The sequence below is a fragment of the Dreissena polymorpha genome, chromosome 5 (genome assembly GCF_020536995.1).
Source record: "Dreissena polymorpha isolate Duluth1 chromosome 5, UMN_Dpol_1.0, whole genome shotgun sequence".
Lineage (NCBI taxonomy): Eukaryota > Metazoa > Mollusca > Bivalvia > Myida > Dreissenidae > Dreissena > Dreissena polymorpha.
Window position 1 is genome coordinate 35,364,554 of NC_068359.1, and position 16,496 is coordinate 35,381,049.

General features: G+C 35.2%; 2 protein-coding genes and 2 long non-coding RNA genes across 6 annotated transcripts in view; 2 read left to right on the forward strand and 2 right to left on the reverse strand.

Annotated features, from left to right (window-relative positions):
- LOC127881640 (dystroglycan 1-like) overlaps positions 1–1,378 on the reverse strand; it is a 56,337-nt gene extending 54,959 nt beyond the window's left edge. The window contains exon 1 of the mRNA XM_052429723.1: positions 1,277–1,378. The gene's annotated coding sequence lies outside the window, so the exon portion shown is untranslated. The remainder of the gene's footprint in view (positions 1–1,276) is intronic.
- LOC127881714 (uncharacterized) overlaps positions 1–16,496 on the forward strand; it is a 515,289-nt gene that overhangs the window by 44,011 nt on the left and 454,782 nt on the right. The window lies entirely within an intron of this gene.
- Positions 1,126–8,113, forward strand: LOC127881717 (uncharacterized). Its single transcript, XR_008050217.1, has 3 exons — positions 1,126–1,233; positions 1,571–1,642; positions 8,002–8,113. It is a non-coding gene; the product is annotated as an uncharacterized LOC127881717 (long non-coding RNA).
- Positions 9,793–16,496, reverse strand: part of LOC127881606 (uncharacterized) — a 135,640-nt gene continuing 128,936 nt past the window's right edge. The window contains exons 10-12 of one of the 3 annotated variants that reach the window (XM_052429621.1): positions 14,985–15,143; positions 11,562–11,785; positions 9,793–10,936 (exon numbers count right to left, since the gene is read on the reverse strand). In XM_052429621.1, coding sequence (XP_052285581.1) covers positions 10,696–10,936; positions 11,562–11,785; positions 14,985–15,143 — 624 coding nt within the window. In that variant the 3' untranslated portion in view covers positions 9,793–10,695. The remainder of the gene's footprint in view (positions 10,937–11,561; positions 11,786–14,984; positions 15,144–16,496) is intronic. The other 2 variants (XM_052429620.1, XM_052429619.1) reach the window with 2 other exon arrangements.

Consider the following 16,496-nt stretch of genomic DNA (forward strand, 5'->3'; position numbering starts at 1 on the left):
ACACAGTTATGTTCAAGCAGTGTCTAATTTTAATTCTAAATATTCAAATAACTGTTCATGTTCATTCATTCTTCTGCGCAATGGGGACACCTGAAGAAGCTATCTCGCCTCAAAAAACGCACATCAGTGCAGAGACTCAGATGTACCCAATGTGCACACACACTACATTCACCCCATTTCACAAAAACAACCGAAACATCCTTTCTCAATGCAGGTGGACTACTTTTCTTACACACACAGCATACATCATCTGTGTCACTTTCAAGAGATGAATATGACTCAAAATCAACGAAGTGATTATAGAGCCTGACCAATCGAAATAATTATTAAAAATCGGTGGTGTGTAACCCCTTCACAAAGAGAATAATATTGGTAGTGTCTGACCTAAGCAATCGCAAGCAGACGAACTTAAAAAGTGAAAAAGTTGAAAGGGAAATTTCATTTTAATATGGATTTTTACATAATTTTGGTTTAAAATGATTTTTTAAATTGTTTTTGGGTAGTTACTTACCAAAAATTTATTCGTACTGGCAGCAAAAGATGTTATCTGTCAGATTTCAAAAGTAGGTCACGCAGGTTTGTTTACAAACACAATCCAGAGGGCGCTAATGAAATACCGCGAGTCAAAACGAACTGAGACTCAACCGGGTTTGAGTATACATGACCGAAACAGGTGACTCGAGGATACAATTTACATATCAAACATATTTAACAATAAAGTAGTCTAAGGTTTACTGAAATGTGCAAATACAAATTGGTTTTTATTGCTTGTTACGCGTGATTTAACAATGTCGAAATCTTGAATACTTTTGTATTCACAAGTTTAAATGAAAGTGTTGAGCCTGACCTATTAAAAAAACTGATAGAATTACTTTTTGTTAACCGTTTTATAAAGTGTGTCGTCTGACCTAATTGATAGGCAGACGAACTTGTAAACATTGATGAAAAGGTTGACAATTACCGAATTTTTTCTTTTTTTTTACTAGATTTTAATTAAAAACATATACATAACGAAGAAAATGAACAAACTTACCAGTATTCCACTCATTTTCACCCAGAAAATAGTATTTCAATGAAAAGCTAAAGTAAGTCTGCTTGTTGACAATGTAAACATCTGCTAGGTGGCGCACAACGAAATACCGCGAGATAAGTGATACCGCGAGTCAAGTGATGTGGAGTATAAGTTTACAAAATTCACACGCAATAATTCCACATGTCATCGCAATATAAACAGTATGTATATCCAATTATTGTACAGAAACAAAACAACACATACCATTCAAGCTGCATTGCATTATCATTATAATTTGAAAAAGTCCGTTTGTTATCAGCATGATTAGTGCAACAACCAGCTTCTGTCTGTGTACTACGTCACAATAATTTCAACAACAAAAAACCCAACAAAAAGCAGCCCTACATTACTTTCGTCAAATCGGCCACTTCCTAGTGCAGTTGGTGCCAAACGGGAAACTTTGTGCGGTGTCTGGTAATCGCAATTATGAAAGCTAGGAGACCATAATTGATTCAAAAATCAATTCTAGTATTTATGGAAATTCTCCATTTCTTTCAGATCTGGAAGGATTTACCTACGACGAAAGTGGTTAAAAGTAGAAGAAAACCGCTGGGAGCAGTATGGTCCATGGTAGTTGACAATGTTTTTTCGTTAAGATTTCGTTTTAAAAATCATTCACGATTTTGTTTAATATAGACAGAATGAAGATACTTAATTTTTCGAACTTTATTAACCATCAAGTATAGGGTTCGCATATTTCACATCAAACTCCACGCAGAGTTGTCGTCCCATGCACTCACATAAAATCTCTGGCATCACAAGAAAATCCTTCCAGGTTTGGAAGGATATATTTGTGTTTAAGTATAATATTATGAAAAGTAGTAGCGTTGTGTTTTATATATTGAAAATATTGTATAAGCTTAGAATCATTAAAAAGAAACTACCTAAATGAACAAGTTTAAATAGTAACGCAAAAATAATTGTACCACATGGCTCGGCTATCATCACGTGGTTGGTTATTGCGACAGGGATTTGATCGAGCCATGATGGTTCCAGTCAAATTAAAGCGCGAAGGTTTATTATACATTGGTGTCGTTTACTTGTCACTTTTTATAGCAATTTTCAATCTCCATACATCATCCGCCTAGCGATCGGGAGGTCACGAGTTCGATCGATCCCAACTGTGTGAGCATTCTTTAGATCTCACCCATAGACACCTAATACTGTTTCTAGTCCCAGGAAACGGATTCGAAAGCGTTTCAAATTCCCCGAAATAAGCCTCTGGCTTTCTATGCAATATGGATTTAAAAAAAAAATTTAAACTAATCGCCAGACACTATCGCTCGCTTTGTCGTTGCCGGCTCGGGTACTACTTAAATGTACTCTGGGTACATCTGTTAAATATGTTTGATATGTAAATTGTATCCTCGAGTCACCTGTTTCGGTCATGTATACTCAAACCCGGTTGAGTCTCAGTTCGTTTTGACTCGCGGTATTTCATTAGCGCCCTCTGGATTGTGTTTGTAAACAAACCTGCGTGACCTACTTTTGAAATCTGACAGATAACATCTTTTGCTGCCAGTACGAATAAATTTTTGGTAAGTAACTACCCAAAAACAATTTAAAAAATCATTTTAAACCAAAATTATGTAAAAATCCATATTAAAATGAAATTTCCCTTTCAACTTTTTCACTTTTTAAGTTCGTCTGCTTGCGATTGCTTAGGTCAGACACTACCAATATTATTCTCTTTGTGAAGGGGTTACACACCACCGATTTTTAATAATTATTTCGATTGGTCAGGCTCTATAATCACTTCGTTGATTTTGAGTCATATTCATCTCTTGAAAGTGACACAGATGATGTATGCTGTGTGTGTAAGAAAAGTAGTCCACCTGCATTGAGAAAGGATGTTTCGGTTGTTTTTGTGAAATGGGGTGAATGTAGTGTGTGTGCACATTGGGTACATCTGAGTCTCTGCACTGATGTGCGTTTTTTGAGGCGAGATAGCTTCTTCAGGTGTCCCCATTGCGCAGAAGAATGAATGAACATGAACAGTTATTTGAATATTTAGAATTAAAATTAGACACTGCTTGAACATAACTGTGTTATTTATTTTATTTGATGTCTTAAATTCCATATATTCTAATTTTTATATACGTTATTGATTGTTACTTTGAATGGTATGTAAGATCTTTATGTTTATTCATGTTAAATTTAATATTAGTGTCGTTTAACCTATTTACCGCGAGTCAACCGTGAGGGAAAATAAACAACAATGGCGGACAGTGGTGTTGTTTTTGTTGATACCGCAGTTAAAATTGAAGGATTTTTGTCATAAAAAGGCTATTTTCCAATGAAGTTAAGTCAGATATGTTTGTCTTATAAATTATTTATCTGATATTTGAAGATGGTTTCTAGACGCAAATGAATATTCCTTAAGTACCGCGACTCACCCGGGTTGCAGGCTAACAAATAATCGAAAAAAAATCAGATTAAATAAAGTGAAGTCGGCAAAATAAAAAATACGTACAGGAAGACTTATTCAATCTCCATTAATTCGTGTATCGATATCGATCAATTGCTTCCCCTTTTTTCCGTAACACCGAGATTCGGCCATGACAGCATACGAGGAAAGTTGTGTACTGCGTCACCTGTTTCGGTCGATTGACCCCAGACCTCAATATTTCGACGGGGGTTGTTCCAAAATTTATATAAAAAATCAGGAATTACTAACAAGCCTATTGAAAAGTTCTTAAACCGGCTTTGATGTATTTTTTTGTTCATATTAGCAACAATTTAACAGTTTATACAGTCATGGAATGTCTGTTTTCAGAATAACAGCAGGGTGTAAATAATATTAGCAACTATATAGACAATGGATATTATACATGATGATCTGGTTGTGAGATCTTCAACAGAAAGCAGAAATACATATAACTTAAAGAAAAACAGCATCAAAGAAATAGTTGGAATTAAAGACAGCTACTCTTCCACTGCCAGGTGACATGGACAGCAGAAGCGATCACCTCTTCTCACAACTCTTTGCGGACAACAAAACTGTAAATGTGTCCAGTGACCACATTTCTCTACATCACACTGTACCCATTTTGTAAATATGAGTGACACACAATTGGTCAATTCGATAGGCTGGAACCTTCCACAAACACAACACTTTTCATCATCTTCATCATCAGTTAAACTAAAATCACTGCAGTCAGAGACTGGAAGGATTTGAAGTCCAGATGGGCCTGGGTTGGGATTATCCTATTTATGACACTTACTGATTGGTGTCATCTATTTCAGTTTTTGAGAATATACCAAAATTGATTAACACGTCTGTAATTACCAACTAAAGGTAAAGTGCGACAATCGTTATTATTGAAGACAACATCGGCATATGTTTCACTCTCGACAGGGACCTATACAAACAAATAATTATTTCACCAATTGATAATTGATGTGTAATTAAAGCGGGACTGCACGATTTTTATATGTGTTAAATTGTAATATATTGATAAAAATGTTTTACAATAACACAAAAAGGCGAGAAAAAGTATACATTGAAGACGAATTTCATAAAATGAAGCAAAGACTAGTAAGCGCCCGAGCCGATTGTGGCGAAGATATTTCGTACATATTTTCCTACAATAACCGAAGCATTCGTCTTTTTATTACAGGATCGGGTTAGTGTTCGTGTGTCGTATGAATATATATCGTTGCAGGAAATTAAAATGATCCGTAAAACTAAATTTAGATTCACATCGTACATGTATGATATACATGCTGGCGAATTCGACTGTACAGACATTTTCAATTTCAGAATGAAATATCTGGCTTATTTCGCATTTTCGACACATGTTCTACTTAGTTTTATTTTAATTCATATTGAAATATATGTATAATAAGTTTTTTTACACATTTTATATAAATTCATAAATATTTGAGAAAACCGTGCATTTCCGCTTTAAACGATAAAATAATAGAACTATTGCCGTTTATGGTCACGTCATTTTTATATTTTCTCACAATCTTAAATGAACATGAATTACTTATTAAGACATGATCCGTATGGTCCGCCAATATTCAAATTTAAACAAGTATTTTGTCATCAATGTCATGACAGATATTTAATATTTTAATTAATTTATTGAAATTATATTGAAATAAGTGGAATACGAAATGAATATTAATATAATAAACAAGTATTTTGTCATCAATGTCATTACAGAAACTTTGATTTTTTAATTAATTTATTGATAAAATATTGAAAGATGTGGAACACGAAATGAATATTTATTCAGACATGTTCCGTATGGTCCGCAAATCTGCGCCGTATAGTCCGCTAATCTGGGCCTTATAGTCTGCTAATCTTGGCCGTATAGTCTGGTCCTTATGGTCCGCAAATGTTCAAATTTAAACAAGTATATTGTCATTAATGTTATAAGAAAGTGGAGCACGTTATGAATATTAATTCACACATGTCTTGAATGGTCCGCAAATCTGGGCCGTATAGTCCGACATCTGGGCCGTATGGTCCGCTAATCTGGGCCGTATGGTCTGGGCCGTATGGTCCATGGTCCGTATCGTCCCTAATTTTCAATTTAGACTGCATCCAAGTCAATCTCTTGCACGACGGTTACATTACATTCACCTCTGTGTTGGTCTCAGAACGGACTATTGTTATGAAAGCGTCTCATTCATGTCATGATCATACCAAGCGTTCATCATTGAGATTACAGTATACTAAACAATCTCTTGCACGACGGTTACATTGCATTCACTGCATTAAAGAAAACCATCTCATACCATGATGTCTTATATCAGTCTTAATTCATTATTATAAAATTGATATGGTTTTTTGATGTTAAGAAACCAACATACATACACACGTCGGAGCAATTCCTAACGTCACTCAATAAACATTATGTTCAATTGTTTACATTTGTAAAATGCGTGGAATGATTCCATCTCCGTAAAAGGGCAATAAAATAGTTCCAAAGAGTTGCATTAAAACTCGCAAGTTTTTGCCGGATTTATCGTAAATTTAAAAGTCATATTTCTTAATTTAATGAATGCGATCTTAAATATCCAATCAAATATACATTGAATGCGTTTGTTCGGTTTTAGCTATTTTATAGACAAAATGGCGTGCTGAGCCTTTCGCAGAGTTGTATGTGAGAGCAAGGAAGGACAACTCTGCGTGGAGATTGCATCCAAGTTTTATTCCCGCCCAAAATCCGATGTCGTAAAACGCGACACGGAATGCGAAACAAAATTGCCTTTGAACAAAATATGCTTCATCATGCCTTTTTGAGTCGGAGTTTCGATAATATGGAGGCCACTTTACAGAATATTTACATGAATATGAACCGAATTAATTTGAAAAAAAATAGCCGACAACGACCAATTTAGCCTTAGAATTCCCGGGTACGATTCAAAATATTTTCCGTTCTCGGGGTACATTTAAGTATACTTAAGAGTACCCTTAAGTAGAAGCCGACAATGACCAATCGAGCGACTTATCATTAATCAACTAAACGTGTAAAATTATTTTTGAATAAACGACCCAATTTTGTTTGAACACGTTCTGGAAAATAATGTATCATTTTACATTTATATAAGTGACATAAAATGTCACAAAGCAATACCACAATTAAAACGTTTAAAAGCGTAAAGCATATATTTCTTGACGTACCAAAGTTTACTGTTTTTCACGTGAATTATTAGTCCGAAATTCCATCGATTTACGCATTTTGTGGAGCATATCCACCAACTTTTAGGAAAAATAAAAAGAGAAAAAAAATAAAACGATAAACGAATTGATTCCGATGGTTAAAAACGAAAAAGTAGAAAAACAATGAAACAAAAGATGAAAATTTGAAAATATATTTTGCTTATTAGTTATTCGTGAAATATATGACTGCAATAAAAAATAAAATTATATTCAAAATTCTATCAACGACGAAAAAGTAAACCTGTTTTGTTTCATCAGTATTCTGTTGTTGACTTGCGAAAAGTAACAAAAATGCATCACTTTTATCATTGATTTATTTAGATTGTATAAGCAATATATTTTACATAAATATCACAGAGGGGAGATTCTAAAATACTGACACAATTCTCACAGACATATCTCTACAGTGGCGTAGCTGCTATTAGGCACAGCGGGCTCGGGCCTACATTTTTTTGGAAACATGAAAAAATGCTTCAACTTCGAAAAACGCATTAAAATGTTGACCCTGAGGAACGAGGTGTTAGAAATCTGCATTTTATATTGACATAATCCTTAGACAATGGATTTTGGTTGTGTCCAAAGGACATATCTTCAAATTATAAACTCTACTTCCTTCTATGTGCATAGATTCTAGCTCGCTTGTTTTCACGTCACTTGCAGTTACAAGTTTACATAGATCTACATGTAGATCGACTTGTCTCCCTTTCAACACTACAGTTAGTTGTAATCGATTACCGTTGGATTTTTAAGAAACATTCCGAATGATGTTTATGACCGCGGAAATTTAAAATGGATCATTTGCCGTTGCATCATAAAACAGTAAAATATCAAAGAAAAACAGGCCAAAGTTTTATATTTTCTAATCTAATATTTCTGGCTAGATATTCTTTAAATCACACCGCAAGCGTTATAGGATTAAAAAATGTTCATGGGGAAAACCCCCGGACCCCACGTTTTGTATGTATCAAACCAGGCCTACAGCTCAAAAAAATGCTAGCTACGCCCCTGCTATAGGCTTCTAAATATTGTAACAAGAGCATGAAAGCAAGATGCTTGAATTCATGCAACATGACTGAATTCGGTATTTAAGTAAGTGGTGCCGAAGAAGCGAATAATTTTATTAAATGAAAAATACTTTATAAATCTTTTCCCTTGATCAGGCTGTTATTTATTAATTTTTTCACCGCAGTGCAATAAAGGAAAGCAGGCTATCACAACCTTTACCCATACCATTCCAATAATACTGATTCAGGTCAGACGCTCTGTGACCCGCAGTAAACATGAGGAGCAAAGCGAAAAGATTTCATCTCAAAGGTAGCGTTTTCATCACTTGCTAACGTTATGTACATGTTCCCTGCACGCATGAACTGTTATTTTGAATAGCTGTGTTTGTTGATATTTACACTACTTACATATATCACAAAGCTATGCTCCAGCTGCAATATAAAACAGTCAAAACTCAAAAGCAAGGCTACCAACAACCTATACAAAGATTTGGTTTCCAGTTTTCTGCATCACAGTTGTATCACAAAACAAAGACCGATTTGGGATTTTGAAGTGCTGAACAAAACGAGATATGTTTTCATTTAAAATGACAGAAAATCTTTACCATTTATTACGAAGTTCAGATACTAGTAAATTATCTTAAGAAATAAAAGCGCTTCAATTTAAGATAATGAAATATTCCTAACCAACATGTATTCTCTTCATTTGGATGAAACCTCAACAACTGTTGTACTCATGTATCCAAAGCAGGCACAATTACCATGTAAATTTGCATTAAAATACAGTATTCTACTGCAAACAGATATACATGTACAAATATAACACCCATAGTTGCTTATATATGTGTAAAAAAGTGAATCATAAAATATCAATGATTAATACAATACTACTTAAATAAATCACTTTTCATTCGTAAAAAATAATGGATATTATTTACATAAATTTAAAACGAAACATGTACAAAATATATAACACTTTTTGCTCTGCAATCTATTACTTGTAATTTTGGAAAACATAAACATAAAAACAGTTATATCAGGTTGTTTAATCAATTAAATTATTTACTGATTACGTCTTACTTGTTAAAACAAGCACAGGCAATTGAAATGACTTGCTGCTTATTCTTCTAAAAAAGGAAACTAAATGAATGCTAATGGGCATATTGGGAAAACTGGGCTTAATGCATGTGTATTCAGTGTCGTCTCATATTAGCCTGTGTAATTAGCGCATGCTCTTCAAGGCGACTCTTTCCGCCTTATCTGGAATTTCGCCAAGAAGAGAATTCCCTTTTACGAAAAATACAATAAAAGCGGAAATGTGTTCCCTGATTAGCCTATGCGGACTGTACATGCTAATCTGGGACGACACTTTACGAACATGCATAAAGCCCATTTGTATCGCAATGTTCATCAATATTGCTTTCACAGAACCCGACGCTCCAAAACATATATTTCCCTTCGTAAGTATTAACAAAACGGCTGCACTATGGTAGAACAATGGAGTGTTAAAATTGCGATTTAGTTTAAACCTATTTATTTCAGCTCGATTGCATCGAAAGCCTAAGGCTTATACAAATGCTCTCGAGTCCGTTTCCTGGGCCTAGAACCAGTACTTGGTGTCTTTGGGGGAGATCTAAAGAACGCTCCCTCGGTGGGGATCGAACCCGTGACCTCTCGGTCGCTAGGCGGACACCATACCCGTTACACCACGGCGACCTTAAAAAATGCGATTTGGAATGCTATTCCACGACCAAAATATCACCTTTCACGCAATGTGTTATTTTAAATACGTGAACATGTCATTATAAAATAATATACTATATACTATACAATAACTAATAAATAATCTATTATACATAAGGTTTAAAGACAACAGTCTTTTCTAAAACAAAATTCTACGGTGAAGAATAACTCAGTGAATTAATACATAGCTCATATTTATAACAGAAGACGTAGCACTGTATTGCCTATGATCAAAATAATAACAAAACGTGTTGTGAAGCAAATGGCTTAGAGAGACATTTATTTCACAACATAACATCAAAACACCGCTACGACAACTGGCTGATAAAATATACAATTAACATTTACTCAAAACGCTTTCAGGTTTGTATGAAATGTCACTATCAACAGTATCAACTCTAACGACGTTCTTAAATGCAAAATAAACAATACCATTGCATCAGGAGCGATCACATATTCACTTTTAAACTCAGTAATACTGCTCGAATACACTTTTGATTTTAAAACGACCAAAATCGGGAAAATATCGGTACACGGAACGGTTTACATTTATAATTTCCACTGGCAACAACGTAGACATGTTAATTAAGAACGCAGACCGTTTCAAGTCAACCCACTGTCACAAAGTTACATTACAAATGAGAAAACCATTGGTTCAACATGTTATTATTTTAATGTGGCCAGTGGCAAATAACATATTTAAAAGTCTCCATTTAGGGTTATAGACAATAATCACAGCGTCATCTTGTGACTTCTGTTGTAAACCGTGTTGACCGGGGGCGTTTTTTTTAAAGAAATTATACCGTCATTCCTAACAATAACTCGTCACTGTACTCAATTCGATACTGGAACACAGGCACGTCGATTTCGTCTTCTAACACGTGCGCAAACACAGTAAAATAATAGTTTCCTTCCTGCGGTAATGTCACATGGTATGTTTCAGCGTTATCTACGTCACGGATTTCGTGATCAATTTTTTCCTCGAGAGTGTCCGAGTCGATTTCCGGTCCTGGACCGGCGTATTCCAACTGCGGATTTACCGCCACGTTCTGAAGTAACACGGTAATACTTAATTTCCCATCGTAAGTTCTTATCACAGTTTTCATATTCAGAGGGCGAATGCTAAAATTAAACATTGAAGGCCACGTTTTCACGGTACCCTCAAATACGTCAATCGTCGCGGTCTGATTCATGAGCAGCTATTTTTTATCTTTTGGAAAGTGTGATAAAATAAGTTCATCCGGCGACGTGCCAAAATAGTGTTGCTGACTGAACCGGTCCCCTTGTGCTCCATATTGTGGGTCTGCAAGCAAATAGTGACCGTCCATTGCTATAGCAACCCAGGTGTGCTGGAACTTTGGACTCTGCACCGTGTTTCCGGGAAGATAGTCAGTGCTTTTCACGTAGCCCTCCACTTTCTCACACTTCAGACCAGCTATCCTAAAATTGGTATTAAACAAATGCTACGATGCGCAATTCCTTCCAAAAAAAATTACATAAAACCATTAAATGCAGTTTGGTATCGTATATCTGCGTTTGACGTAAAAGCACTTAGGAAAATAGACCAACTAACGTAAATTCTAAGATGACGTTTACCTAATGCTCTTAATACACAAAAGCCCTATTCAAAAAGAAAATATGAAATCCCGTTACTTCGTTTTTTCTAAAACGGGTTTTAAAGAGTAATTAAAGCAAATCGGATGATGCCAATTATCACACCGAATGCCAATGTTTTCGAAATGAATGTGTTTGTAAACGAGACCTTGTGAATGAACTTTTAGATTGTATTGTGATTATCTATCATTTTACATTATTACGTAGAGTTAATTTCGACAATGTCTTTTATCAAGATTACTTTTACCGCATATTACATGGCAGAAACGTCAAACGGAGAACGTATGTTAGTTAAATATTTACCGCATAAATCTTTCTAAAGCAGTAAAAGGCAGTTTTTAGAAAATTGAAACTTCTACAGCCTACTACAATTGTAATAGACCTTTTTAAGAATTTAAGATTACAAAAATCATGGCAGTACGTTTTTTATGAGATTACCTGCACTACTTACTTCAACATGTCCATGTACATTGACTGATATGCCAACTTCTTTTCGTGAAGCTGCTTAAACTTTCCAGACGGTGAACTCGATTTGTGTGTTGCATTCTCAAACGAGACCGGTTTTTGTGACGTCAGCCAGCAGTAGAGCGCCTGCGCCTTAGCGTTTGTAGAGTTAAGTCCCTTTGTAATGGCTGCCACAAGGCTCTTCAAATCGTTATGGTGATCAGGTAGCACCTAAATCGGAAACATAATGTTCATAAGTAAGCTATTATGTCACCAAATTATTAAGAAACGAATGCCTACTATTCGTCCTTTTTAGTGAGACAGACGGTTCGTGCAAAACTAGAGACTGCTTCTAATTTCGGATAGTTGGGGTTGTCCGGATAAACATTTGTGTGTATGCGCCGTTGTTCCATATACTGTTTCGGACAGACAGAAATTGTAATACATATACAAACAATGCTTCATAGGTCAGTTGACACACTGAAGACAATTAAAGATGTACTATACACGAACACAATTAAAATGTAGTAATATACATGTAGTTTTTTTCTGACATGCTATCAATGTTGATCTACTTTGCCAATAAATGGTCCATAATTTTTCATTATCGATATTATATTATTCTGGTTCATTAGATAAACAACATATCGTATTGCGTTCCAAATATCAGATATTAATTTTGATTCGACTCAATCAATCAGTCGAATGCTTGATTTTGAAATCAACGCCCGTTCTACCATTTTGATAACATAATTTATTACATTTAACCGACATAGCAAATCTTTGTGAAGATTTTAGTTTGCTTTATTCATTCTGACATGAAATTAATAAACCGGTATTTATGGGCGCGCATAATCCATTTGAAAAACCATAATAATTTGTTCCATCATTAATTAATTATAAGATAAAAAAGAAAATCATATTCATGCGCATAAACAACAATTATTTACATGTTAAATCATTACATTTTTGTACATGTAGAGCAAATACATTTCTATTGAGAATTTAATAAATGCACACATACCACTGACGTTTTTTTTTTAAGAAAACACGTGTGTTAAATAAATTTGGCATATGTTCATATCCGGTAAGTTTATGTGAAACAGCGGTATATTGTGTTATTGGGCTTTCACTGGCTTTGATGCCAGTCCGGAGAACATTTAAGTATGGCTTTTTGCATAGACCAACATGAAGATTTTCTTTTGGATACTTCGCATTTGTTCACAGCGAATGTATTTAAAACAAAAGAGTGCAATCCTTTATAAAACACATTTTTATTTTTATTTTTGAAATATTTATGATGCAATAGTGAAGGGAGACAAACGACTTTACGATAAACCCAGTTAAAGGGGCCTTTTCACAGATTTTGGCATTTTTTAACTTATTCATTAAATGCTTTATATCGATAAATGTAAACATTGGATCGTAAAAGCTCCAGTAAAAAATCAAGAATAAAATTAAAAAAAGGAAAAGAACATTGCCCGGACCAGGTTTCGAACCAGTGACCCCTGGAGTCCTGCCAGAGTCCTGAAGTAAAAACGCTTTAGCCTACTGAGCTATTCCGACGAGTACATATTCTTGAAGTATTTTATACCTTATATAAGCAATCTTCGTAGTTTCACAAAATTTAACGACAAAAACAGAACTCTCCAAATTATTCAATCGTTTCGCGTTGCAACGCTTTATAATTTTTAGGTTTTAAAATCGTCAAAAGATGCATATAATGGCTATATTAGACCATGGTAAATGTTCAGTATTACTGTTTCCTCACAAATATCATAACTAACACGAAAATTTGCGAATCTGAAACAACTTTTTTCAATTTTGTCAATTGACCAAAGCGTGAAAAGATCCCTTTAATGTCTAGAAGTAATTGATTTGTGCACACAAATATGACCTCGAGGTATGGCGTTTGCAAGCCCAGAAATTCAAGGCCAATATTTGTGTATGATTTGTTAAAAATATTGACAAGAATGATAAGGTTAAAAAAATACTCGTAATCCTTTAATGTGCGTCAAATAATGTTTGATGCCCCGTTAGGAAAAAAAATTGCTAATAGATGGATTATTGAAAAGTTTCATTCTGCTGTTAAGATGCCCCGATTTGGTAACGCCGACAAGCTTTGAAAAGAAAACAAGAATCATAAACGAATGGGGAAATCTAAATTGTAACATAATTTGGTCATGGTCAAGCCGCTTCAGTAAACTGGGTTTAAGATTGGTCATTATGCTTAAAGTGTCAATGAGCAAATAAACCTCTAATCGGTATCGTTTGAGAAAACATTCAGAAAATCCTTTATGTCAATTTTGCTTTTATGTCATACAACACTCAACAAACTGTATTTTTATAAAACCAACATTAAAAACAAATTTAGAATGAGTGACCAATTGAACCTCTTATTCAATTTGTTCATTTTTTATACGCTGACGTCATGAATAAAATAAACATACAGAATTATAGTTTGCATTGAAATACGTGTTTGGGAAATGATAAACCAATATTTTAAAACGGAAACAGTATTTGCAAAGGTCGTATGGTAATAAATATGTAGACGTCGTTAATTTATTCATATGTTTAGTTCTTCTTAATGGGGATATACATATGTAGTAAATACATTGTTTACAATCTCCTTACTGCGTTTTCGTCCGCCGACAGAACAGCGACGATTGTTTTTACAACATGCAAAACAAACATTTGGCCACTTTGTTTAACACACTCGTGAACCATTACGGTGTTTACAATTTGAGATCATATCGTGGCGAACATTTCGAATGGCTTGCAGTCGAGGCGTTTATCTATTGTACCGTATGTAGCCAGAAAAATCGGTTTCAAGAACGATGTTGCCATTTTGGTACAATGCACGTGCTGACGCGTGACTCATTGTTGTTGCTCATCGGCAATAAAATGAACATCGCTCTCAGAAAACGGGACCTAACGCACGTGCGAAGTGTCGTCCAAGATTGCCACACAGGCTAATTAGGGATGACACTTTCCGCCAAAAACATGATTTTCCCAAAGAAGAGACGACCATAAAACGAAAAATACCATTAAAGCGAAAAATGTCGTCCCTGATTAGCCTGTGCGTACTGCACAAGCTTTTCTGGGACGACACTTTACGCCGATACACTAAACCCCGTTTTTTCGATGACAACAATATTGTTTAGTTAGTTTGCTTCCGGTTAGCGCAGTGCTAATTAAAGAAGTAAAACAGTGTTGGCGACGAGTGTAATGGGTATACCTATTTATTCACAAGGGCAGATATTTTGCCAGGCAACTTCTTGTTTGATCAGAATATAGTTATGTAATTTAAGACAAGCACAAAGTGAAAATACAATCTGAAACCATACCATCTGAAACCTTACAATTTTATGCAAACATCGACAAAATACAAAAACTAAATGGTTTCTCAACCGCCATATTTTCTGATTACCTTGGAAACGGTTTCCACCATTTCCTGGCAAGAGGTAGTGATGCTGGGCTCGTTCAGGTCTCGTTCCTTGTTGTGTTCGGAGCTGGAGTAGCTAGCAGACGACATGCTGACCGCGATGCCGCTGTCGGGTCGGCTCCGAACCGTCATCTTGGACCCCAACTAGATGTCACGAGAGGCGCACCAGCTTAGTTTCAACGTTTTTTTTTTAGATATATTAAAGCCTTAGTCTGTGAAACGTGGGCTTAATGCATTAGCGTAAACTGTCGTTCAAGATAAGCCTGTGAAGGTACGACAATTTCCGCAATTAATGGAATTTTTCTTTTTCAGATAGTCTCTTTTAAACTAAAATCAAGTTAAGCCGGGAAGATTCATCCCTGATCTAGGTTATCATTAGTTAAAACAATTCTTGTTGTCCTTGATTTAACAATTTTGGCTGCAAATCAAAGAACACGTATATTAAGAATAGTGAGACATTCCGTCAATGTCAAATATTCGATAGAAATGTGTGACAGACACTCGTGTCCCCATAACACATACTTGGAAACAGACAAATAAAATGTATACTCTACAGTGGACAATATGTCACAGGGCCACAGTTCAACCAAAAATGATCACAGTCAAAATTAAGTTCTTAACAAACGACCATCTACACATTAAGGTAATTCAACAGTTAAAGTTTGAACAAGATTCACCCAGCAGTTGAAGAGGCGTTTAGAAAGCAAACAAAATTTCGGGACCATATATTCTATTGCTGAAAACATGCACTATGTCGTAATTCTACCAAAATCTGTCGCAGCCTTAATTCCGTTCTTTACGATTACCTACACTACACTGTAATTCAGCTATGAAAGCTTGAGCAGGATTCGCCAAACAAGTTAAAGAAGAGGTGAACACAATTAACCCATTTATGCCTAGTGGACTCTTCCATCCTTCTAAATTGGATCAATTTATTTTTAAAACTAAGGGATGTCTAGTATATGTATTTCTATATTTATAATATTTCTTACAGAAATTCCTTTAAGCAAACAGCGCAGACCCTGATGAAACGCCGCGTCGTGGGTCTGCGCTGTTTGCCAATGCCTTTTTTTCTAGACGCTAGACATACGTGGGTTAATATAACTATATTTAAGTTGAAAAAAGGAAAAAAGGAAAAACAAAGAGCCATAACTCAGCAAAAACTCGTCCCAGCCAAAACTCTGTACGATTATCTACGCATTAGGATCATTCAATTGCACAAGTTTGAATTAGATCCATACAGAGAGGATTTCAAAACACAAACGTCGGGACGTGCGGACGAACGAACAAGTGTAATGCTGGGTCCATCTCAATTATGTATGATATATATTCCGCGCGATATACTTAAAGCGGACAACATACCCACACATGCAAGTCTATTAATTTTACCAATTGTCGTGTCTGTATTTTTCGTGAACATAAATTGCAAATGTCAGTTTACATATAGATCGACTCTAAAAGCAATCAATTCTATCCGTAGATCTCCTCTCATAAACG